The sequence below is a fragment of the Vidua chalybeata genome, chromosome 25 (assembly GCF_026979565.1).
Source record: "Vidua chalybeata isolate OUT-0048 chromosome 25, bVidCha1 merged haplotype, whole genome shotgun sequence".
NCBI lineage: Eukaryota > Metazoa > Chordata > Aves > Passeriformes > Viduidae > Vidua > Vidua chalybeata.
In genome coordinates, this window is record NC_071554.1 from 3,232,854 (window position 1) to 3,255,946 (window position 23,093).

The following is a 23,093-nucleotide window of genomic DNA, read 5'->3' on the forward strand; positions in this document are numbered from 1 at the left end:
TGACAGCCTCGCGACCAATCAGCGGAGAGGGCGGTGCAGGGGCGCGCTGGGATTGGCGGGCGGGGACGGTCTCGCGCTTCCGCGGCCACCGGTTCCGGTTCCGGTGGCGGCCCGGTGCGGGAGCGGCGGCGCGATGGGGCTGAGCGCGGAGGAGGCGGCGGAGCAGGAGGACCGCTTCGACGGGATGCTGCTCGCCATGGCCCAGCAGCACCAGGGCGGCGTGCGCGAGGTAGCGCCGCCGGCATCGGGAGCGGGGAGGGCGGGGCAGGACGGAGGAGCGAGCGGGGAGCGGCCCGGCCTCCTCGGGCCCCGCCCCGGCACGTGGAGCGGGGGACGCACGTGCGCCGCTCCCGGAGCGGCGATAACGCCCCCCGGCAGCGCCAGCCCCGCTCGTTAATTAGCGCGGTGCTAACGAGGCGCCGCGGCGCCCTCACCGAGGCCTCGCAGCCCGGCCCCGGTAGTGCCCGTGATGGGTCATAGCGGGGCAAAGCAGCACAGGGAAGGATCGAGCTCCCCCGTTCACCCTCCCAGCACAACCCCGTGAGGCCTGGCCGTGATCGTGGGATCCCCTCGTGCTCGGGATCTGCTCACCCAGCCCGGTCCCTCGGGCTGGGGGCTCCGGGATCCAGGGCATGACCAGCAGCAGGGCTGGAGGCTGTGGGAACATCCCACTCAGAAATAATTTTCAATAAAAAATGGTCCTGTAACAGCCCCTCGTGTTGTGGCAGAACCTCAGAGTGGAACCCCCACGGGACAGGAATCCTGGGAAATAAAGATCAGCCAAGGGAACATGGGTTTCCAGAGGGGGTTTGGAGGTGCTGGTTCATGCATCGGTAGTCCCTGGCAGCTGTAAAAATAAGGAGTTTGCACGCCTTTAGGTGTGCAAAGAAGCAAAACATGCTATGTGTACATATATTTAAAAAAAAATGTATATGTGGGATGTAGGTGTGTATGCATGCATAAATCCATTCCTGCCTGAGCTGGGAATGAACTGCTGCCTTTCTTCAGGCAAACCATACAAACCCCTCTGTGCAGGTTGGATCTGCACAGCTGAGGCTGTTCTTTAGGCAGTGCTCACGGGGCTGATGCCAGGGCAGTGCTGGCACAGCCACAGATAGGGAGGACAAAGGATAAAGGCTGCTCCAGGGACACGAGGTGGCTTTCAGTGACCTGGGCTCACTACTCCTTTTCTCTCTCCCTGTTGCCCAGCTCGTGAACACCTTCTTCAGCTTCCTGAGGAGGAAGACGGATTTCTTCACCGGGGGAGAGGACGGAGTAGCAGAGAAGGTAAAAAGTAGCCTCCAGGCATTTAACTCTTCTCCCTTCCATCCCACCCATGTCTGTGCCATGCCAGGGGTCCCCTGCTTGAGCAGCTCCCAGCCTGTGGGCGCACGTGGGCACCAGCAGCTCCCGAGGGAAGGAAAAACCCAGAGCTGCCCCTGGCAGAGGTGAGGAGCACACAGTTCCCTGCTGGGATGGTACCTCAGTGCAGGTCTCCTGCCAGGCTCTGACCAAAGGCTAGTTTGGAAAGCAAACCTGCCAGACACACTGACTTAACGGTGACACAGCAGGTGATGACCCCAGCAGGTGATGGTTACCTTGTTTGTTCAGGCCAGGAAAAACACAAAGTTCACGGCTCTGCACATGCAGCTGCCCCTTGGCTGGAGCCTGGAGGGAGCATCCCCTCTCCTGCAGGGAGCCCTTGCTGGAACTGGAGAGGTTTGAGGTCCTTTCAACCCAAAACATCCTGTGATTCTCTGAAAGAAAGAAAGGTGAACCCTGCTGTCGTTTTTCTTGGAATGGAGAGCAGATCTCCCCCGTTCTTGGGGGCTGTGTGATCCCACCTGAGTGGCAACTCAGAGGTGCCTGGCTACTGTCCTTGGCAAGTGAAAGAAAAGCCTTTGTGCCCTGGGGGGTGGCACCTGTCAGAATGCTTCATGGCCTCCTGGAAAAGTGCTATGACACCACGGGAACCACAACAAATGGGGAAGAAGCTGCTTCCCCAGTCCTGCTGAGCCCTTGGCATGAAAGAGAAAGGAGAGGGTGGGAAAGTCACTGCATGTTTTGGGGGTCATTTCAGCAGGCTCGTGGTGTGGGCAGTGACACGGACAAGGTCAGGCACTGAAGGTGGTTTCCTCACCCTGGATCATGGGGTTGGAAACAGGCTGGGACATCCTGGGGGATGCACATCTTGCGTTCTGTACTCCAGGAGACGCTGGAGCCGAGCTGTGTAAACAATCCTTGCTTGTAAAGCAAAGCAGAAATACCCAGTGCTTGCTTACAAACTACAGTTTGCTTGGAAAAGGTTCTGGATTCCCCTCCCACCCCAAAGCTTCTGAGATATATATAAGTAAATGTTCCCCCTCTGATTCCTGTCTGAGGATCTGTGTTATTTTCTGGGGCAGACCTCAGCTCACTTACGTGCTGCTGTGCACAGCACCCCTGGCTTTATCGACCCTGGGGCAATTCTCTGGCTCCCTGCCTGTGTATTCAGCTTTCCCGCTGAGCACGTGGCCCTTGGCATCAGAGACCTTGGGATTTTGCCTCCCAGAGTCACAACAACCTTCAGAGAACTGGGAGTGAGGCTGAAATGAAAGATTTACGGAGGAGCTCACCCCTCAGTGTAAAAACAAGTGTTTCAAGCATTTCTCCTCTAAATCGTGGCACCGAGGCTCCATCTGAAGAAAAGGCCAGGCATGGGAAAGGTCAGAAGTAGGTAAAAAAGTTGGATCTGGTGTGTCCAGCTGTCCTGGAGGTATGGAGTAGCTTCAGGTGGCTGGGTTGGCCATCAGCTCATCCTGCTGGAATTACACGAAGGACAAAATAACTGGAGGGTTTTATTTCACTGCAATCTCCTGGAAACATACTCCCTGTAACTAGGAAGGACCACATTTAAATATTTAGAATTTTGTCTTTTTTCCTCCCTTTTCACTTCCTCCTCTGTTTTTTGAATTGCAAAATCTCTAGATTTCCAGTCAAAAAAAAATTGGGCAAAGATGAAGGGAAGGTTCCCGACCTCTGTGTGACTCCGCAGATGTTCTTGTGCTCCTCAGGAGAGCGAGCTGGCTGGGTGTAGGTGTGCAGTGGGTGGTGCTGTTTAACCCCGTGTGCCCTGTCCCTCAGCTGATCACAGAGGCCTTCAGCCACCACAACAAGCTGGCACAGAAGGAGCGCAGGGAGAAGAAGGCGCGGCAGGAGGCCGAGCGGCGCGAGAAGGCCGAGCGCGCCGCGCGCCTGGCCAGCCAGCACCAGCCGAACAGTGAGCCGCGCATCAAGGAGCTCACAGACGAGGAGGCAGAGAGGCTGCAGCTCGAAATCAAACAGGTGAGAGCCTGTCAGCTACCTGCAGGTGCAGCTTTGTCCTCCCCGTGGCTCTGAGGGGTGAGAGCGGCTCAGGCTTGCTCTTTGTCCAAGATGTTCCCCTGGGCTGTACCTCTTTCCTGTGACTTTTCTGAGGCCTGAGAATAGGATGCAGTGAGTGGTGCTCTTCAGCTGGAGCTGAAAGGCTGAGGCCATCTAGTGCCAACTCAGGAGGTGACACAAAGTGCCAGGTCTTGGCTGAGCCTGTTCGTGCTTTTCTCTTTCCAAACAGAAGAAAGAGGCACAAGGGCAGGGTAACAGTGTCCCAGTGAAACCCTCGGAGGAGGAGGAGGAAGGTGAATCTTCAGATTCCAACAAACAGGTAAAACTTGCCTGGAAATACTTTAGAATCATAAAATGGTTTGGGTTGGAAGGGACCTTAAAGCTCATCCTGTTCCACCCTCTGCCATGACACCTTCCACTGCACCAGCTTACTCCAAGTCCTGTCCAAAATACACACTTTGAAAATACAAATTAGAAACTTTGGTCTTAAAAATACATACTTAATTCCTAAATGTGTCAGTACAGAGGGCTTATGGGTTTTTTTTCTTGTAGTCATGTTTTACCAGAAGCAGCTATTAATTATGGAGCTAAATTTAAGTGGATGTAAAGTGCAAACAACTTGTTACAAGGGAAACTGGAAAAGCTTTTTTCCTTACCTTGGATTGCTTAGGGATCAGATGATGAAGAGGAAGATGAGAAGGATAAAGGAAAACTTAAGCCCAACTCTGGCAATGGAGCTGACCTTCCAAATTATAGATGGACACAGACTCTTTCAGAACTGGATGTAAGTAGTGCTTTATGACCAGGATCTGAGGAATCTGAGACAGGGAATAAGAGCAGGTGCTGGTAAGAGGTGAAGCCAATTCCCTGTGTCTCAGTTGCCTCTGGAAGTTTGTTGGAAACAGCACTGTTTCAATAGCTGACAGAGAGCTTGGTAACTCAGTAAAATTCCCAGGAGCTGTACTTTGCCAAGTTTTGGTCTTGTTTTAACTGGGCATTAAAATCTGATTCCCTTTTTATGGTCCCTTCCTTTCACCTCCTGCTCGCTCAGGACCTCAAGGAAAAGAGTCTCTGCTCTGTCTGGCTCTGGTGAAACCAAGGCAGAAAGGCTTGGAACAGCAGCATGGGAGGGTAAGGAGGAATTTCCCTGCCCAGCTGCTCAGATCTGCTCCTTTTTGCTGCAGCTGGCTGTCCCCTTCAAGGTGAGCTTCAGGCTGAAGGGCAAGGACGTGGTGGTCGATATCCAGAGACGCCGCCTCAAGGTCGGCCTCAAGGGCCACCCTCCTGTCATTGATGGGGAGCTCTTCAATGAGGTCAAGGTGGAGGAGAGCTCCTGGCTCATTGAGGATGGCAAAACAGTCACCGTGCACCTGGAGAAGGTAAAGCAGGATGGGCTGGGCAGGAGTCAGGCTTGGCTGCCTCTTCTGGGCTCTCAGCTGAAACAGGGACACCATGGGCACAGTGTCAATGGTGCCACTGGTAGTGGGGTATTTAAGTTCCCCCATCTTCAGCCTAATTTTATGCTATTCCAGGATACCCAGTGTATTTCTCAGCAGTTCAGGAAAAGCTGGAAGGAAAACAGTCATTTTAATGTTGTCCTTTAATGTGTTTTGACATCTGTTAGTGACATGAAAATCCAGGGACAGACCTCCTTGTGTCCCTTCTTGTGTCCCCTTTGGGCCTCTCCAGGTGGTTTGTCGTAATCCCATTTATGTCATGCTAAATGGGACATCTGACATTCTCTCAGATCTCCCAGCTGCGAAAAATTTAGGCTGTCTAAAGTAATTTGAAACAAAAATACCCTTTATCTATGTTCAGATTTTACTGATATTTAGAAAACTGTCAAATAAAGTTTGATTCCATAATTTTTTTCCCTGTGACTGAGACTTAAAAACCCTAGAACAAGTCCAAGAACAATAAACTGGTTTTGCTTCTTCGTCCTCTAGATCAACAAAATGGAATGGTGGAACAAACTGGTCTCCACAGACCCAGAAATCAACACCAAGAAAATTAATCCAGAGAATTCAAAGGTAAGAATTCTTCTGTTTTATGGGACAGAGCCTGCTCAGGAATTACCTCAGCTGAGCCTGGAGTTGTTCCAATTTGCTTCTTGCTTTCAGTTGTCAGACCTGGACAGCGAAACTCGCAGCATGGTGGAGAAGATGATGTATGACCAACGACAGAAGTCCATGGGCCTGCCCACCTCTGATGAGCAGAAGAAGCAGGATATTTTGAAAAAGTGGGTGCAGCTCGTGCCGTTGCGTGGTTTTGCTTTCCTCTCTGGCACAAATAAGGGAACGGCAGCTTGGACCACAGTCCTAGCCATGCTCACGTCTGCACATCACTGTGTTGTTGGCCAACCACCAGCGTCTGTAAAAGCCTGTGGGGGTAGAAAGCCTAGTGGGAAAATTCAGGAATAGTGTAGCTCTGGAATTGTCTTAATCTGCTCATTTCAAGTCCAGAAGGCACGTTTAGAACTGGAGGTGCCATCTCTGCTGAACTTTAACATGGTGTTGATTGGTGTCTAATCTCCCTCGGTAGCCGGCTAATCACCCCTCCCTCCCTCCCTGCACTTGCCTCCAGACAGGTGTCCCCAAGCCACTTTTATGGCTTTATTGCCCTGTTTGGCACAAATGCACTGTGGCAGAGAAATTATTCCTGGAGCTCCCAAGGCCATTTGGGAAGGTGTGGAGGCAATTCTGGGTCACACAGCTGCTTCAGCAAATGCAGCCCCACACTTTTATCTCTGGGTGAAGGATTGCTGTGGCTGACCTGACTCCTTGCTTCCCTTGGCTTTATCTGTATTGCCAGAAGCTTCTCTGTGAAGCTGAGTGGGGTTTGACCAGAGCAGAGCCCAGGCAGGTGGTCAGTGGGATGGGAAGCACCCTCTGCTCCCGGGAAGGCACATGCAGGACACCTCGCTGGCAGGGCCACTTGTTTGGTGCTCTGGAAGTTTGGCTGGCAAAGGATGGAGAGGAAGTTTAGACTTTGTCCAGGGCAAAGGCAACTCAGTGACACCCATGTGGGTGCTGATGTCTGCCAGTGGAGCTGTCCTGGCTGCCAAACAAGGACATGATCCTCACAGCACAGATGGCCCTGGAAGTGGAAACGCTGTGGGGGCGTTCCAGGGGAAACCCTGAGATGGGAACACAAAGGAGACCAAGCTGCCCTTACTTGCATGCTGTGTGTGTGTCCTCCACAGGGCTGTGATGTGTTGTGTCCCTTGGGGAGCAGACCAGAGCAGCCTCTGTGTGCACTGGGCACTCCTGGGCACAAAGCACTGCCCTCAGAACTTCCTGATGTGGCAACCTGAGTCCAAATAGTCCCTGGAAGGTGTCCCTGTCCATGGCAGGGGGTTGGAACAAGATGATATTTAAAGTCTCTTCCAACCCACACTATTCTGTGATTCCCTCTGCTGGGACTGCAGGACATTTGAAATCAGGTTGCATCTGGTGTGAAACCAGATACTTCTGGTCATGTCCTCCCTGACTTTTTACTGTCAGAGCACTGGGGATATTCCCCATATTCCCAGTAAAGCCGTCAGGCTGGAGCTTCAGCCCTAATCTGCTTTCACCATCTCCCCTCTGCCCCACAGTCAGTGTGGTGGCTGCTACGTGTCCAGCCCAGAGGTAGCAGTGAAGGGTGTGTGTTTGAGAATTAACAACTCCCGTGTGTCTGGGCTTGCTGACTTGCTAGGCTGGCAGGAATGCTGCTCCCACTGACCCGAGGAAAAGGTGTCTGTAGGGAAAGTCCAGGGAATGTGTCCCAAGGAGCTCAGCAGAGCCCTCCCTGCTGTGGAGGGCATGGAGTTACAGCAAAACTCCAAAGTGCAGGAAGCAGAAACCCTTCCCTCCCCAAACAGAGCTGTTTGGCTCCTGCTGACTCACCCTAACTCTTGCCTTTGTTTTCCTTGCAGATTCATGGAACAGCATCCAGAAATGGACTTTTCAAAGGCTAAATTCAACTGAGCTCTTTCCCTACCCCCCCTCTTTCAGTCAGCCCATTGAATGGGGCAGGATATGTTTGGTTGGATATTCCTCACCTTGGGCAAGTAAAACTTCAGCATCCCCCACCCGAGCTTGCTGTGGAGGCACCTGCTCAGTCACCCTCAGTGTCCTGGGAGCAGCAGGCAGGGCCCCAGAGCAGCTCCAGACAGAGCCATCTGCCACAATTCCCAAAGGGCAGTGAGGAGAGAAGGAGGGGTTAGAGCCGGAAAGCTGAGAGAGCCAGACCTGAGAGGTTTTGGGATAAATCCTAAAGGTATTGCTTCACTTCCCTGGGCTGCTCTGAGCTGCTCATCTGCTCTTTGCCACCGGCACAGGTACTCCTGAGTTCTACTCCCTCCTGCTCTCCTGTGAAAACAAGGGTCAGTTTATTTTGTAAAATAAATCTTTTCCTGCCTTCTTGGGAAGTGAAAACAGCAGTTGAAAAGCACAGCTATTGCAGTGGAGACAGACCCTGCTTCTCCTTGCTGCTGCTCCTGTTTGTGCCAGAAGTGGGACAGCTGGAGCACTCTGGGGCTCCCAGCAGGGATGGAGAGATCAGCCTGCTGTCCTGGAGCAAGGAGAGGCTGGAGAGTCTGTGGCTGTGGGTGGGAGAGGATGTGGGGGGCTTTGGGGATGCTGTTGTTGCTGGGAGTGTCTCCTGCCTCTTTCCCAAGAGCCTCTCTCCCCGCTGCGCTCTGTGCAAGCTCCTGCTGACGAGTGGCATCACTCTGCATGTTCCTGTCTGTTAAAACTGCAGTGCAACATAAAGGAAAACAAGTGGAATATCTCAGGCAGAGTGTGTGGTTTCTGTGGCAGAAGGGATCTGGGATCCAGGCTGGGAGGGAGAAGGAAGGGATGGCGGGGGTGCTGTGCCTGTGCTCTCTGCAGCTGCCTGTGAATACCTCATGCTCCCAGCTCTGGACTGATGGTCTCTCCCTCCCTCAGGAAGTGGCAGTGGGAGCTGTGTCTTGCTCAGGAGTGCTGCTGAGCCCCATTCCCAGCTCAAACCCCAAGGTGGCTGCTCCAGGCTCTGCTCTCCACAGAGCAGCACGTGACCACACCAGGAAGCCACCCTTGCCCCAGGTCTCCATTATGCCAAGCTAACAAGGAGAGTGTCAGGAAATCCTGGGCTCTATCCAAGATCCCTGCTGCTGTGGCTCTTCCCTCTGCCTCCCCCAAACATTTCCACCTCCTCCTCAAGGGATGGGCACAAATGGCTGAAAATCCTGTTTGGGCAAAGTCCAGCCTGGCGCAGCACCTGGAGTGGTGGGGTTGTGTTTGAGCAGCAGAGCACTGTTCGCGTGAAGTCTCTCAGTTTTACAGACTCTTGGGGTTAAAAAGCAGCCCCCACCCAGCAGAGCAGTGACCTTGAGGGTGAGCAAGGACCCAGATCAGGGCAGCTGCCTCTGGACTGCTCTGGGATGGATCTTCCTGCCTGTTTGTCTTACAGATCCCCTTCACCCACCTGCCTTCCCCCTACGCCCACCTGCCTGCCTCTGCTTTGGCCCGGATAATAGAGCAGCATCTGTTTTCGTAAAAAACCTTGAACTATGCTGGATTTGAAGGTTTTAGCCCCAGAATGAGCTACCTGCCTGTCTGCACTGAGCCCTGGTTTGTGGGACAGGTGAGCTGGGAGGGCTGGGCTGCTCTGGGGTGTGACGAGCCTCAACCTGTTCTCAGCTCTGTCAGGGAACCGCAGGGAAGCCAGGGGAGAGGTTTTGGGAGGAAGGAGAGTCAGTGGGAGAACGGGGTCATGCCTGGTGCCCTGACCCGCGCAGGAGGTGAACGCCCGGACCGTGTTTGTGAACGTGGCTGATCCCAGAGCTGCCCCTGGACTTCGCCCCCTCGGCCAGCGGAACAGAAGGTGTTTCACTGCCGGCCTTGTCCTCTGCAAACACCCCCGGCCACTGCTGTCCCCAGGCCAAAGTGAGTTGGGAGCACCCTTTTGCTTCCTGAGGCAGCTTCCCCTGGGATAAACCCTGCTGGGTCAGAGCAGCTGCTCAGGGCTTAAGGAATGCAAAGCCTCAGTCTGAGTCCCTGGAGACCACTGAGTGTGGCCTTGTCCCTGTGCCCACGGCAGGGAAGTGCTGGGCAGCACCAGGATCCAAACCGTGCACACATCCCCTTGTGTGGTGCCAAGCCCCAGCAGAGCTGGAAGGGCGGTGCTGGACAGGGACAGGTCACTGAGGTCCCCCTGGCGCTCCATACCTGTGCCGGGTCACCTGGAGGTGCCCGGTCATCTGGAGAAGCCGTTTCGGTGCTGCCACCAGCTGGAGGGCAGAGCCCAGAGCTCCTCACCTGCCCAGGGCCCCTCCCCACCTCCTGTAAAAGCAAGGCCTTTGCAGGCACAACAGGCTCTGCAGAGAGCTTTCTACAGGGTAGTTTTCCCCAGTCATTTGGGTTTTTCCTTTAACAGCAACTCCTTAGCTTTTATTAATGAATATTGCAGCTCAGAGCATTTGGGAACTATCCCAGTCTCCAGGACTGCTTTGGGAAGAGCAATGAAACAGCAAAACCCCAAGGAAGGGAACAGGAACAGCAAGTATTGGATGTTACTGTGTCGTTTCAGGAGCCTCAGCTGATCAGTTACTGCAAGGGCCAGGCTGTGAGGAATTAGGGTCCATCCATCTGCTTCCTAATGTTTAAGCCATACTGAAATAAATAATTCAGCAGCTCAGGGTGTGGATATGGAGAGGTATTTCTTTAACACTCCTGCAGCCATTCCCTGCAGAGCTCCTGAGCTGCCCTCACTCGATCCCTGGGCAGGGGAAGAGCTCGGGCTGGGCAGGACAGGGATCCCTCCAAGGGCACAGCACAACAAAGACCCAAAAAGTGGGAGTGTCTGGAGACTCTCCTGGCAAAACCAAGCTCAATAAAACCAAACAACGTCTTCAGGAAAAGCCAGGTGCTGAGTCAGGCTCCTAGAAGGAAGTACCTGTGTGAGAGAACACCTCCACAGGTGTGTGGCCAGGTAAAGACTCTTGTGTTTGTGAGGTCTCCACTTGGGCAACCCAGTCAGCTCACTCAGCAGAACACTCAACACTAATGCCCAGAGCAAAAACCACTCCAGCAAGAGCCAAGATAGCTCCATTCACAGCAAACAACTTCCTGCAGACAAAAACCCCATGGACTCATCCCATGTGTGGATGTGAGCAAGGAATCCCAGGCCTATGCAGCAAACTGGGAAACTGCTGAACACAACTGGGCTGACAGGCCCCACCCAGCTGGTCTGAGGGCTCCAGACACAAAAACATCCCCAGAGACCCTTCTCAGCCGAGAGAAGGCAGCCTTTACCTGTTCATGGCTCTGAAATCCTCCCAGGAAACACATCCTGGTCCTGTGCATCGGCGGGAAACCCCCAGGGCACCTGCCCACCCCCTGCCCCAGGAGGGTGAGGGAAGATCGGTGGCCAGGAATGGAGCCCTGCAGGTTATCCTGGGGTTTGTACTGAAATTGGGAAGTGTAGAACTGGTCCTTCAAGTCACAGGGTCAGAGGCTGGGCCACCCTCCATCCCTGAGCTGATCCTGCAGAGCAAACCCCACATTTGCTGCCACGAGCCGGTGACGTCACAGGGACAACCTGGGAATTCTCTCCCCAGGCTCAGCTTTTCCAGAGCTCAGTTCCAGCATCACTGCCCAGGGAAGGTCCAAGTTTCCCTGCATGACAACAAACACTTCCCCAGAGGCTCCTTCATTTGCATCCAGACACCAACCTGGCATTCAGGATCCCCCTGGAGCTACCAAAGGGATGAAAATGTCTTTGTCCATCTGGGACTGCAGGAATCAGCCACCCTCTGTGCAACCCCCACCCCAGGATCCCCAGGCTGATGAAAACAGGAATGTAAAAGTCACAGCACAGTAAAGAGCACAACTTTTACTTTATAAAAAAGACGAAACCAGAACATTTAAGGCCAATGAGTGCAAAAGAATCCCAAAAGACACCACAGGTGAACCAGCTTCAGGGACCATCGAGTTGACAGTCTGCCTCTTAGTGAGTTTCTGGGGGGCTTGGGGTTTTCTTGGCTAGTTTAATCCCCACACGCTCACTCTTCATACCCAGACTAACCACTAAAAATGTGTATTTGCTCTGTACCAGTGACTGCAGCTCGTTGCAAGCCCAGCTCACCCCTCATCTCCAGAGCACAGCCCATGGAGCTGTGTCAGTGTGACCCATGTGACACCTCAGAGAACAGCTTTGAGGAAACCTGTCCAAATAACGACGTACAAACCCATGAGAAGCAGAAGCCAAGCAGGTCCCTCAGGATGGGCAGCATTCGGAAGGAGGTGACCTCACACAGCTCCCCTGGGAGTCCCAGCCTGGCCTTGCTTCTTGTCTTTTCCTTGTATAAGCTCAATTTCTCATAAACCAACAGCTTTAAACACAAAGCAGGGAGAGGAAGCCAAATCCAAGGCTCAGTCTCTTCCCTTTATCTTTGAAATATCTCTGTCAGTCTCTCCAGATGTGGTCTCAGTAATGCCCCTGATTTCTGGAAGCACACTCTGAAAACAGCCAGTGGTTTACAGAAACAGGCTCTAACAGGGACTGGAACTGTCCATTTCAAAGGGTTTTGGCCTTTTAAAGAAGCCTGAGAACTCGTGAGAGGAATTAAATCCTTCCTCCTTGCCCAAACCTCTGAAGAGCAATCACAAGCTATAAAATAAAGGCACATTTCAGTTCAATTAAGGCACATTTCAGTCCAACTGAGGCATATTCCAGTGCATCTAAGGCACAAAACCATGGTCCACACCAAAGCCTGGGGCCTATTTGGGCTTCCCTCTCCCCAAAATCCAGTGGGTGTGTTTATCTTACGGCTGGTAAATTCAATGAAGCATTTTCTGTTTGTGTCCAAGGGCACCCAAAGCTCCAAACAAGTCCCATGGCTTGATGTGTTTACTTTGTGATAAACAACCAAGTGACAACACCACAGATGCAGCTTCCTCCTGCTGCAGCCCTCCAGGTCAGCTGGCACTGAGCCCTCGGGATAGCAGTGCCCATCTCCTGGCTCCCACTGCCTTCCAGAGAGCAGCAAAGGGAAAGACAAGGTGCTGAGTGCCCACAGGGAAAGGCAGGGACTAGCAGTGTCTCACAAACCCTCTGCTGACACTCTCAGGATCCTTTCCTTTTGAAGCAAACCAAAGGATTGGAAGGGATTTTTCAGCAGAACAGTCAAACAGCCCAGTTCTGAAGCACAGAAAGTTAGGAGTGAATCAAGTGTTCCCCTCACCTGCTCCAGGCTCTCCCAGGGGAAACAAGGAGGGCTGGGCAGAGGGGTGAGGAGAGCTGCTGGCAGGTCAGTGTGTGCTCCCAGGTGCCACCAGGCTGGCAGAGCTCAGAGCTGATCCCCAGAGTCTGCTCATGCAGGGGCAGCCCAGCAGACACCCCAGCCCCCAGCACTGGCCCCCTCTCAGGACACAAGCCAAGAGGCCACAAATTAAATGAACCCCATAAACCTGAACCTTCTCCTCACGAGGCAGTAGGAGGTGACACCAAGGCTCAGCAGGGAAAGGCAGATCTGCCTACTGAAAACACCATGAGTAGAAGACTTTGGGTTTGTGGGACCAAGACAGGCACTTTAAATAGAGATTTGGGTCCCTAGAGAGCAGGATCTCAGCCCGCACCTCAACATCAGCACCAGCACAGAGACACCACACAGTTATTCCCCATCCAAGTTCACTCAGGCAACGACAGGAAGCAGAACTGTACAACAGGTCCTCAAAGCAGGGAAAGGGCTGAGCCACTGAGGCTGCTGGAGCTAAATGTGATTTACAGAAATCACAGAGGCACAAGTTCTCTGCTACTTCCTTGTCCATCTTCTCCTCCCTGGGCACACATTCCACCTCCCAAGTTCATTAGCTCTGCAGTTTGCTTCCTTGATTGTCCAAAAAACCCAAAAATATCCAGTGAAATTCAGACAGCAGGACGAATCTGGCTTCAATAAGGATCAGGGTAGACTGAGAAAAAAAAAATCAAACATGGCACAGCACACTCCACATGGAAGGAGGAGGATTGTGGCTGCAGCAAAGGCCTGGAATGCCTCCTTGCTGCTTGGGTCCTTTAACAGTACACCTGGAGGAGAGGTGCCCCGGACGAGTCAGTCTCTGTGTCCTGGAAAGAGGAATCTCTGCTGGCTGGAGAGCCTTGGGGAGGAAAGAGAAGAGATGGTGCCATTAGCCCAGGGGAAGCACAGCAGCCTGGCAGTGGGGAAGCAGCTGCCACAAAAGGCTTTGTGTACCATGAGGGAGGAGAAAGCCACACAAAGCCATGGCAGGGAACAGCCCTGCCTGCATTGCAGCCATCTCCCAGGACAGAGCTGCTGTGCAAGAGGAAACTTGTCTTGTAGCCCTGGGCTGCTCTTTGGGAGGACAGAGCTTGGGGCAGCCCATCACTCTTGCCTGCTTCCCTTTTGCACAGTTCCTTTTGTTCCCAGTCTCACCCAGCTATGACCTCTGGCAGTCACACCCCAAATTCAGCCCCAAACTTTGTCAAGGTACAGAGAGACTGAAAGCTCTCAGGTCGGGTCCTGTGCAAGGACAGGGAACATGCCACTCTTGGATTTCACCCCTTTTCAGAAAGATCCACCAACCCAGCGAGTGTCCGAGCTCCATCACTCCAAAAGCCCAGGAGGACTGGGGGGAACCTGAGGAGCAGGGTCAGCTCAGCCTTTGTGGACAGTGAGGACATGAAAGAGGGGAGGTTCAGGGCTCTCCTCTGCAGCCACACCCAGGCAGGTGCGTTACCTGCGCTGCTGTGCTGCCTCATGTTCCTGGCCATCACATCCGCCGGGGTCTCCTCCGATATCTGCACGGCCAGCTCTGCAATGGAAGCCAGGAGTCAGCAGAGGATGAGGTACAGGATGACTCAGCACTAAGGATCCCTGTCAGGGAACACCCTCAGGGAACAGGACAGGCAGAATCTCATTCTTCCCACTGCTTCTGCCATTGTCCGGATAGTCTGAGCCACGTGTCCTTAAATCCCAGGAGCAGCCTCCCTGCTAATCTGGGAAGCACAACACCCACACCGTTTCCTCTGCTACTTCTGGATATCTCCTTGCTCCCACACTCAGCTTTTCAAGGTTTTTCTACAACAAACTCATTATAACCTGCTCTGGAGCTCAGACACTTGAGGCTGCTCCCACAAGGAGGAAGAAGCAGCAGCACTGGTGCTGTGGAACAGCCCTTCCCTCCTCTTTGCAGGGATGTTCACTGTGTGGAGGAGGTCTGGGCTCTGAGGACACACTGTCACTGGAGTCTAAGGGTGGCATTAGCCAGGCAGCACATGGGAGAGAGCCAGCTGACTAACTGGACATCCTCGGGCACAAGCAGCTTGTCTGGTCCTACCAGTTCAGTTTGACTCACCGTTTTTCTGCCTCCCTTAGATGAGCACAGGCAGAAGCAGCAGCAGCAGCACAATCCCATCTATTGCTCAGCACAAACCTCATGGGCAAGGAAAGACAGGTTCAAGAAAGCCACAGCACAGGTAGGAGGGTGAGACGCAGAGCTCTCCACTCACACACCCCAGCAGAACAAGCCCACTGGGGACAGACCAGCTTCCAGCCCCGCTGCAGTGCCACATCTCTGTGGCTTTGATGAGACAACCCTCCTGCAGCACCCAGGGACCCCCAGGGACCCCCCGTACCGTCCTGGCTGATGACCATGGACTCCAGCATCGTCTCGTTCCCGCTGTCCGGCGCGTTGCCCCGGCCGGACTTCTCCTCATGGTTCTGGCTGGCCGGGATGGAGATGTGGGGCCGGACCCGGCTTTTGCGGGTGCTGATGCGGATGATGCCTCGGACCAGCCGGCACTCGGCATCCTGCTCGTCCAGGTTGTAGTCCTGAGTTATGCTGTTGATGAGGTCCGAGATCTTGTTGGTCTTCTCCAGGAAGACGGTGTCCGAGGTGCACTTGGCCAGCTCGTCGATCTGGTGGACGCTGAACAGCTCCGTGAGCTTCTTGAAGATCAGGATGTCGATCTGCCTGCTGGACATGGAGCCGTTCAGCTCACTGATGTCCACGTCGGACTCGTGGAAGGAATAGTACTCCTCCGAGCTCCGGTGGCTGCTGGGCAGCGGCGGCTTTTCTATGCTGTTCCTGAAGGGCTTCTCCAGCAGCTCCTTGCAGCAGGAATCAGATTCCAGGTGGTGGTTAGTGTTCCTGTTTGGATAGACAGGGATGCCCTTCAGCTTCACGTCTGGGTAACTGAAACTGCTGCCCATGCTGGACTTTTTGATCTGGTTCCCGTTCTTCTCAGCAGGAGAGGTGTTGGTGGGGCTGTTTGGCAGCCGCCCATTGTAGTCTCCGTTCTTCCCATCATCTGTGGAGGTCTCAGCAGGCCCCGGATAGGGAATGCAGACACTGCAGTCCTGGAAGCAGCCCCCACACGTCACTATGCAACAGAAAACTGCCTTGTATGTGTTCCAGGCCTGAGACAGGGAGGAGCAGCAGAAGCTCTGGTTTGGGGGAGCCTCTGCTGTCCCAGAGATGAAGGTGATGGTCTCTGCCTCCCGGCCGTTGGGGTCTTTGAGCTCGGCCTTGCGCCCTTTCCTGTCCCGCATCTGCTGGGCTCGGCTGCAGCTGGCTTTGATCTCGGGCGTGGAGCCACTGAACACCTCCAGGCTGACATCTGTGTCCCTGGCTGCCCGTGCCCGCAGGGGCACGGCCTCCTGGCAGGGCTGCTCCTGCTGCCGAGCGCCGCTCAGCTCGGGGGGCAGGCGGCTCCTCCGGCCCAGCATGGCTCGACACTCGGGCACCTGCAGAACACAGGGGGTCAAACCAGAGCAATCCAGCCACCACTAGTCCCACCTCAGCGAGCTGTCCATCAGCACAGAGGGATCTGACAGCCAGAGATTCCCAAAGCCAACACTGCAATGGTTTTCAGGAATATTTCGCGTCAGGACTCGTGCTGCTCTCACTCAGGGCCCGCGTTCCGGGGCTCTCCCACCACCCAAGCCTTGCTGCTTCCTTTGGGTAGATGCTCTCATCAGAAGAGAGATGCTTTAAAAGGGTTATTTCCAGACATCAAAATCCCTGTAACCTTCAGAAGAGTTTCCTCCACGCAGCTGGAAGAGGAGTCAGCTCCAGAGCAATGAAGGAGCAGCACAGCTGGAGGTGGAGCCACTGACGGGCTCCAAAGGGAAAGTATCTTTTTTTAAACAACTTCCCTTTGTCTTGCATTCCTCAGGATTAGGCTGGGCCCTGACAGCACTTATCCATTTCAAAACACATCGTGCCCAGGAGGAGATGACAAGCAATCCATCATTATGCAAGGTGCCAATTCCAACTCCACGTTATTTGCTGCTATTTCAATTTAGAGGATTTAGCAATGACAGCATTACCAACACTAATGATTTCTGCCAGTCATGCTAAGGTCGGGTGATGTCAAAGACTTCCCTATGAAAACCTGATGTCTTCATCTGGATTAAGGACAAGACCTTGTCAACAAGTTGGTCTCAAATCACCCCTCACGGGAACAAAACCTTTACAAACCCTACAGAAGCAGAAATCCCACAGCAGACCGTGCCAGCACAGCCCCTCCAGGTCTGCAGGCAGGAGGGAACTGTTTTACAGTGAGCACTGTCACGTTCTCTCTGCACAGAGCCAACCTTCACACTTTGGCACGTTCATTTTCCCTGGTTTTAATCTTTTTGTTATTAAAGCTCAGCGCGGGGTGATGTGAGGAAAGTCAGGTCAGGGCTGTCACTCTCCACTTCTACTGCTCTGCCTTTATCCCAGGCTGTGGTGGGTCCCAGAATTCTCCATGGTTTCCAGGCTTCTTGGCTAACACTGCTTGCACCTCCAAGAGATCCTTTTAAATACTAATTAGGGTAATTAATAAGCAGTGAGAGCCCAGCCATAGTGTAACTGTTGTAGGGCTGCTCTTGTTGTTTTACTACAGGCTTTCTATAGGGCACTTCAAGCATGAATAAATAAATCTGTCAGACCTTGTTAGAGCATTGCCTCTTTTTCCCTGGTTTTTAAACCAATAGTCACATTTTCCCCACAAAGAAACAGGCCCAGGCTGAAAGCCAGGCAGTTAGAGCACACCGCTGCTTTCCAGGAATATTTTGGCTCTGTTACCTTATGAAAATTCATCCCGGGAGCTCCCTTTGCACATTCCTGGGCAATATGCAAAATAAAAAGCCCCAGATGCTCCAATTTCAGTGCAGAGCAGGCAGAGCTCCCTCACCTCAGCATCACTGCAGAGTTTTGATTGCTTTCACTTCAGAACAAGTCAGGGTTTTTTTCCCTCATCTTCCTCATTTTTGCAATGCAGTTCAAATTTTAAAAACAGACTGAAAAACACCATGAAATGAAAACATTTGAGCTGAACTGGGAACTGCTTACTGGGATGTTTCTTTTCTTTCCAAGGCCTCACTGGGAGACCCAACATCTGCATTGCACAGCTTTACATAACAACAGACAACATTCTGATATTTCAGAGCACCTGGGACAGAGAGAGGAGCACTATCTCAGCTCTAAGGAAAAGACCTGCAGGCACAGGTGCCAGAGACACCTCTGGGCTGGCCCATTCCCATCACAGCTCTGGGACCTCTGGACCACATGGAAAAGTTCCTCAGGAGCACAGACAGGACACAGCTCCTTGATCCAGCAACTTCCCCAGCACAGGAACGGGCTGGACTAAAACCCCCAGCCATAAATAAATGCTCAGACCAAAATCCACATGCAAGTGTTACTCACACGATGGCTGGGAGCTTCCTCTGCTCTCACACAGGCACTGTGAGTGACTGCAGATCCCTCTAGAGAGCCTCAGCATCTGCTCCAGAGGAGCCAGGAATGATCCACAAAGGGTTTGCAGGACTCAGAGTTAGCCAGGGTCCAAGATCTTCATTGTTCAGAGGGCGGGATTTCCTTGGAAAGTTTTAAAGAAGCTCAGTTAAGTTGTGAATCTCCTGAACAACATCACATCCATCTGACAATAACCATGCTGCCGGTGTTGCTGGCAGCTAGGGAAAGTCTCCTAAATCCAGCAGACAGGATTTACACACTGCTGCAGCTTCTCTGAACTCTGTGGAAGCATCCACAGCTGGGAAGTGTCCTAATTGCCTTGCCAAGAGGTGGAAGTCACCTGCTAGGCTCCTGCTCCCCAATGCTCTGCTGGCAGCAGGAGGGAGGGAGATCCCGGCCCAGGGTAAATGTGGATCCAGCATTGTCCCTGTGCATCCCTGGGGACCCAGCATCCCTCTCCCAGCTCTCTGGGACAGGAACAACCTGCCCAAGGAACTGCCTCTCACCAAACCCTCCCCTGTGCCCCTGGCCCAAAACACCCACCTTGCTCCAGCTGATAACCAGGGCTCCTCCACGGGGCAGGCAAACAAAGTTTGACCCTTTTCCCTCCCAAACGAAAGGCAAGGAAAAGGGGAGACCCACCGGAGCACCAAAGGGAGCTCCCTCTGCCTACCTTGGGCCCCCACCATTCCCCAGGCAGGGGATTTTTGGGGGGAGGAGAAGCTGGCAGCAGGAGCAGCAGGAACATACCCATACCCGCCTGTCCTGCTCTGCACAGCTCCCACCGCGCCCCCCGGGAATCAGAGCCGACACCAGCAGGGACCAGGGAGACCCAAAACCCCCGGAAGAGCTCCGACCGCCACCAGCCTTGCTCAGGGCCAGGGCGGGGAGGGTCCCGGAGCAGCGGGAAGGGACAGCGCGGGGACAGGGGGGACAGCCGGGGGCGGCGGGGGCTGTCCCCACACGGGGGTCCCTGTGCCGGGGGGCCCGGGGCGCACGGGAAGGGCGAGGGCGCCTGGCGGGGGCAGGCCGGGGGGATCCCGGTGCGGGGGTGACGGACGTGCCCTGCCTCCCTCTCTCCCTCCCTCCCTGCCGGTCGCGGCCTGCGGCTGCCCCCGGGCTGGGCCGGGCCGGGCCGGACCGCGAAGCGCCGGGCGGCGGTGGCGGGGTCGGACCGGGCCCGGGGCTGATGCCGGGGCCGGGGTTGGGGGCCGGGGCCGGGGTCGCGTCGGGCCGGGCCGGGCTCTCGTTACCTGCGAGTCGGGAGCGCGTCCGGCCCCGCCTCACCTGGGCCAGGTGCGCCACGTGACCCGGACGGGCCGCGCCGAGGGACAGCAGAGCGCGGCGGGCGAAGCTGCTCCGTGCGCAGGGCCGGGCGCAAACCCGGCACAAACCCGGGTACGAACTGGGCACAAACCTGGGTACAAACCGGGTACAAACCCCGCACAAACACTGGGCACAAACCCCGGGCACAGACCCTGCCACAAACCCAGGTACAAACTCCGAGTACAAAGCCGGGTACAAATCCCGGGTACAAACATGAGTACAAACCCTGCACAAACCCGGTACAAATCCCGGGTACGAACCCCGGGCCCCCCGAGCGTTCGCCCCGCGGGTGTGTGCCCCAAAGCAGCCCCCGTTCCCAGGTCCGGGTCCCAGGGACCCCTGCCGGGGCCGATCGCCGCCCCGAGGATCCCTGGGCCAACCCCGAGTGTCCCCATCCCGAGGGTCTCGCTCCCCGAGGATCCCTGTCCCGAGGTGTCCCTATCCCAAAGAGCCGGTGATTCACTCCTGGGGGGTCGGATCCTGCCCCGAAGGTTCGGAGGAAAGGAAAAAATCCCACTGGGAAGGCGGCAGCAGGGAGGGAGCCTGGTGGAACGGCAGCGGTGCACTGAATCTGCTGCCAGTTTCCAAGAGTGTGGTGGGACAGGGAGCTGGGTCAGCCCTGGGGCTTAACCCTGAAATCCTGATGCACGATTCCTTGCCTAAAACTACCAGAATGAAAGAGCAGCGCCTGAGTCCCTCCTGCCCTGGTAACTGCAACACCCGGGAGAAAACCTGGGGAGAGTCTGGGAGGGAGGGCACCGACATTAATTATTGCTGCCTGTGACAAGGCTTCGCTTTTCTGGAGCACATCCCAGCGCAGAGGCTGGAGATGAGGCCACTGCACGTCCCTGGGCTCTGCCCTCCTGCATCCCTAATCCTCGTGTCCCGGGGGAATGCCGGGGACTGCGCTGGCCGCAGGACGCAGGGCGGGGTCGCGTCCCGGTGTCCAGTCCCGGTGTCCCGTCCTAGTGCCTGGTGGCTCGGCAGAGGGGCACTTCCAGGGCAGGGAGAACAAAGGGAGAACAAAGCTCTCACCGGGCTTGTGTATCACCGAGGTTTATTCTGAGCGCTGCTAATTGCAGCCTCCTCTGCTAAATCATTAATAGCTCGACAGCCCGAGCAGAAATCCTGCAGTGCCGGAGGGTTTTGGGGACGCAGGCTGTGCCTGACCTCAGGGCAGGGGTATTTCTTGTCTTTTTCTACAATTTGCATTTACCAGCCGCTGTCTGCTCGCTACTGGGATGTGCTGGGACTGCCTGGAGGCACGGCTGCTCCGGGGGGCTCGCCCTCAGCCTCACTGCCCAGTGTCCCCAGCCCACCTTCTTATTTCTTATACTCATGCCCAGGCACAGCTGCTTCCCCTGTCCATGTCCTTTTCTCACTCTGGAGCAGGGACTGGAGCAGGGAAGGCAGGGCAGACACGGGGGGTGACCCAAAAAAGCGATTATTTTCTGAGCAGGCAATGACGGAGCAGGGGCCTCCTGAGCTCCCTCTAAGCTCTGCGATTCCGGGGTTTCATTTTGGGGGAACGGGGGAAGCTCAGGGCAGGTCACACCCCGGCCCTTCTCCCTTTTGGGGGTACCCTTGAGAGTCCGGGTTCCACCAGATCAGAGCAAAAAAATGAGAGAGGAGGAAGCTCTGTTTAATTCCCTCCTGTCCCCACAGTTTTTTTGGTCTGGGGGCAGAGGAAGCACGAAAAGAGCTTTAACTTCACGGTGGAGCAGCACGCCTCAACTTCCACACCCCATTTCGAGCAGCATTTGTGTCAGATAGACGAAGACCGCTCAGCCCGGCCTCCAGCTTCCCCAGGGCCTGGAGAGCAGCCTGGGGAGCTCCGGGGAAGGTCGGAGCCGCGTTCCGACCCCGGGCGGGGGGCGGCGCTGGCAGCCGGGGGATGGTTCGAGCCGGCAGCGGGGGCCGGAGGAGTGACGCAGCGGCCGCTGACGCTGCTCCGGTGCCTGGAAGACGTGTGGCAGCCTGGCAGGAGCAGGAATGTGATGCAAAGCACAAGAGATGGGGTATTTTTTCCTCCTAAGGTAAGGAAAGCAAAAATGTCACCAGCCCCGTGGGCGACATCCACTGAAGGCCTGGATGTGGCTCCGCCTGAAACAGATTTAGGCTGGGTTTTGTTTTTGGCTTAGGCTTTTATTCCAGTCTGGGGGTGGGATGAAAACTTGACACCTGGTTTCTGTCATCTCCACTGCTCCGATGTGAGACCCACGCAGCTACACGAAGATGCAGCCGATGAGGATGACATTCCAACAGGAGGAACCCCAAAAAACAGGCTCTGGGGGGAGCAAGGTGGCAGTGGCACCTCCCACCTGCAGCCCCCTGCCCCGCCAGCCTGCTCCCAACTGTATCAATACCGTGTAAAGGACAATGACAATGACGTTGGCAGCGACGCTGCTGTGACAGCCGCACAAGCAGGGACACCCCTGTGCCCGGGACGCCCCGGCCGCAGCCCCTCCCAGTCCAGCCTTCCCCTCCTCACCGTTTCCCAGTGATCCCAGCCGTCCCCAGCTCCGCATTTCCCACCGACCCCTCCAAGGAGGGCAGTTTTCCAGCACCACTAACGCCACCGGGCCGGTGCCGTACCGAGCTGTACCGAGCTCGGTGCCCGGGACTGATACCGAGCCCAGGCCCCTGACGGTGCCATACCGAGCCAGGGCTGTACCGTACCGAGCCCGGGGTCCCATCAATGCCGGCACCCGTGCCCGGTGTAGGATCGAGCCCATAGCGGTCCGATACCGGGCCGTGCCCCGCCCCGCTGCCGCGCCGAGCCCGGGGCCGGTGCAGTGCCGATGCAGTATCGAGCCCCGGGCTGTGCCGTCCCGGTCCGGGCTCGCGTGTCCCCCACCCCCTTCCCCCGTGCCGGTGCGGAGCCCGTGCCGGAGCCGCCCCCGTCGGGGCCGAGCCGCCGCCGCCAGCACCGCCCCCGGGCTATATATCCCCGCCGCATCCCTCTGCCGCCGCTCCCGCTCCCATGGCTGCAGCAGCGGCGGCACCGGCACCTCCGAGCCCCACCGGCGGCGACGCGCAGCGCCCGTCCCGCGGTGGCCCCGGCGGCAGCGCCGGCGACAGCAAGAGAGGCGGCCCGGGCGCGGTGGAGCTGGCGGCGGCGCGGCGGAGGCTGGTGGCGGCGGAGGGGCGGCGGCGGGCGGCGGCCGAGCTGGAGGGGCGGGTGCGGCAGGTGCACTGCGCGCTGCTGCACGCCGAGCTGCGCCTGGCCGCCCGCGCCGAGACCCTGGGCCGCCTCGGGGCCGGCGTGGCCCAGGCGCAGCTCGCCCTGGCGGCCCAGAGCCAGCGGCTGCAGAAGGGGCTGCGCCGCCGCCCGCGGCCCCGGCCCGGCGCGCTCCTCGCGGCCGCCCGCGCCCTCCGCAGCTGCGTGCCCTGGGCTCCCGCACGGAGCCGCGGGGCCGCCGCGGGCACCCCCGTGCGCCGCCTGCCCGCCGCCACCCGTGGCTCCGCCTAGGGTCGGCGGCGGGGCTGCGGGGCTGCCGGGGGGCTGCAAGGGTCTGGGGTACCCGAGGGGGATTGATGGGTGGGGACCCAGGGGGTTCTGAAAGTGGGGGACACCTTGGTGGGTCTGGGGGACCCTGCAGGATCTGGGGGACCCCATGGTGGGGGGGATCCGGTCCTTCAGAGGGTTTTGGGAAGTGTAAATGGTGAGGACAC

General features: G+C 56.0%; 3 protein-coding genes across 4 annotated transcripts; 2 read left to right on the top strand and 1 right to left on the bottom strand.

The window, feature by feature from the left end:
* Nucleotides 1–43: 43 nt before the first annotated feature.
* NUDC (nuclear distribution C, dynein complex regulator) lies at nt 44–8,139 on the top strand. The gene is made up of 9 exons (XM_053964565.1): nt 44–229; nt 1,210–1,287; nt 3,124–3,324; nt 3,593–3,682; nt 4,034–4,147; nt 4,548–4,742; nt 5,310–5,393; nt 5,484–5,602; nt 7,280–8,139. The coding sequence occupies exons 1-9, from the start codon at nt 134–136 to the stop codon at nt 7,329–7,331; spliced, it is 1,029 nt and encodes a 342-aa protein (XP_053820540.1). The 5' UTR covers nt 44–133; the 3' UTR covers nt 7,332–8,139.
* A 3,064-nt stretch (nt 8,140–11,203) lies between these two features.
* On the bottom strand, nt 11,204–19,409 carry KDF1 (keratinocyte differentiation factor 1). 2 transcript variants are annotated; one of them, XM_053964757.1, is made up of 5 exons: nt 19,346–19,409; nt 18,045–18,215; nt 14,986–16,096; nt 14,088–14,162; nt 11,204–13,487 (listed from the first exon to the last, which is right to left on the bottom strand). In XM_053964757.1, exons 3-5 carry the CDS (start codon nt 16,076–16,078, stop codon nt 13,405–13,407), a joined length of 1,251 nt encoding a protein of 416 aa, XP_053820732.1. In that variant the 5' UTR covers nt 16,079–16,096; nt 18,045–18,215; nt 19,346–19,409; the 3' UTR covers nt 11,204–13,404. The 2 variants fall into 2 exon arrangements, with proteins under 2 accessions (XP_053820732.1, XP_053820733.1); XM_053964758.1 differs by lacking the exons at nt 18,045–18,215; nt 19,346–19,409 and adding an exon at nt 17,533–17,626.
* Nucleotides 19,410–22,401: 2,992 nt separating this feature from the next.
* Nucleotides 22,402–22,890, top strand: TRNP1 (TMF1 regulated nuclear protein 1). Its single transcript, XM_053964270.1, has one exon. It carries the CDS (start codon nt 22,402–22,404, stop codon nt 22,888–22,890), a length of 489 nt encoding a protein of 162 aa, XP_053820245.1.
* The last annotated feature ends 203 nt before the right edge of the window (nt 22,891–23,093 follow it).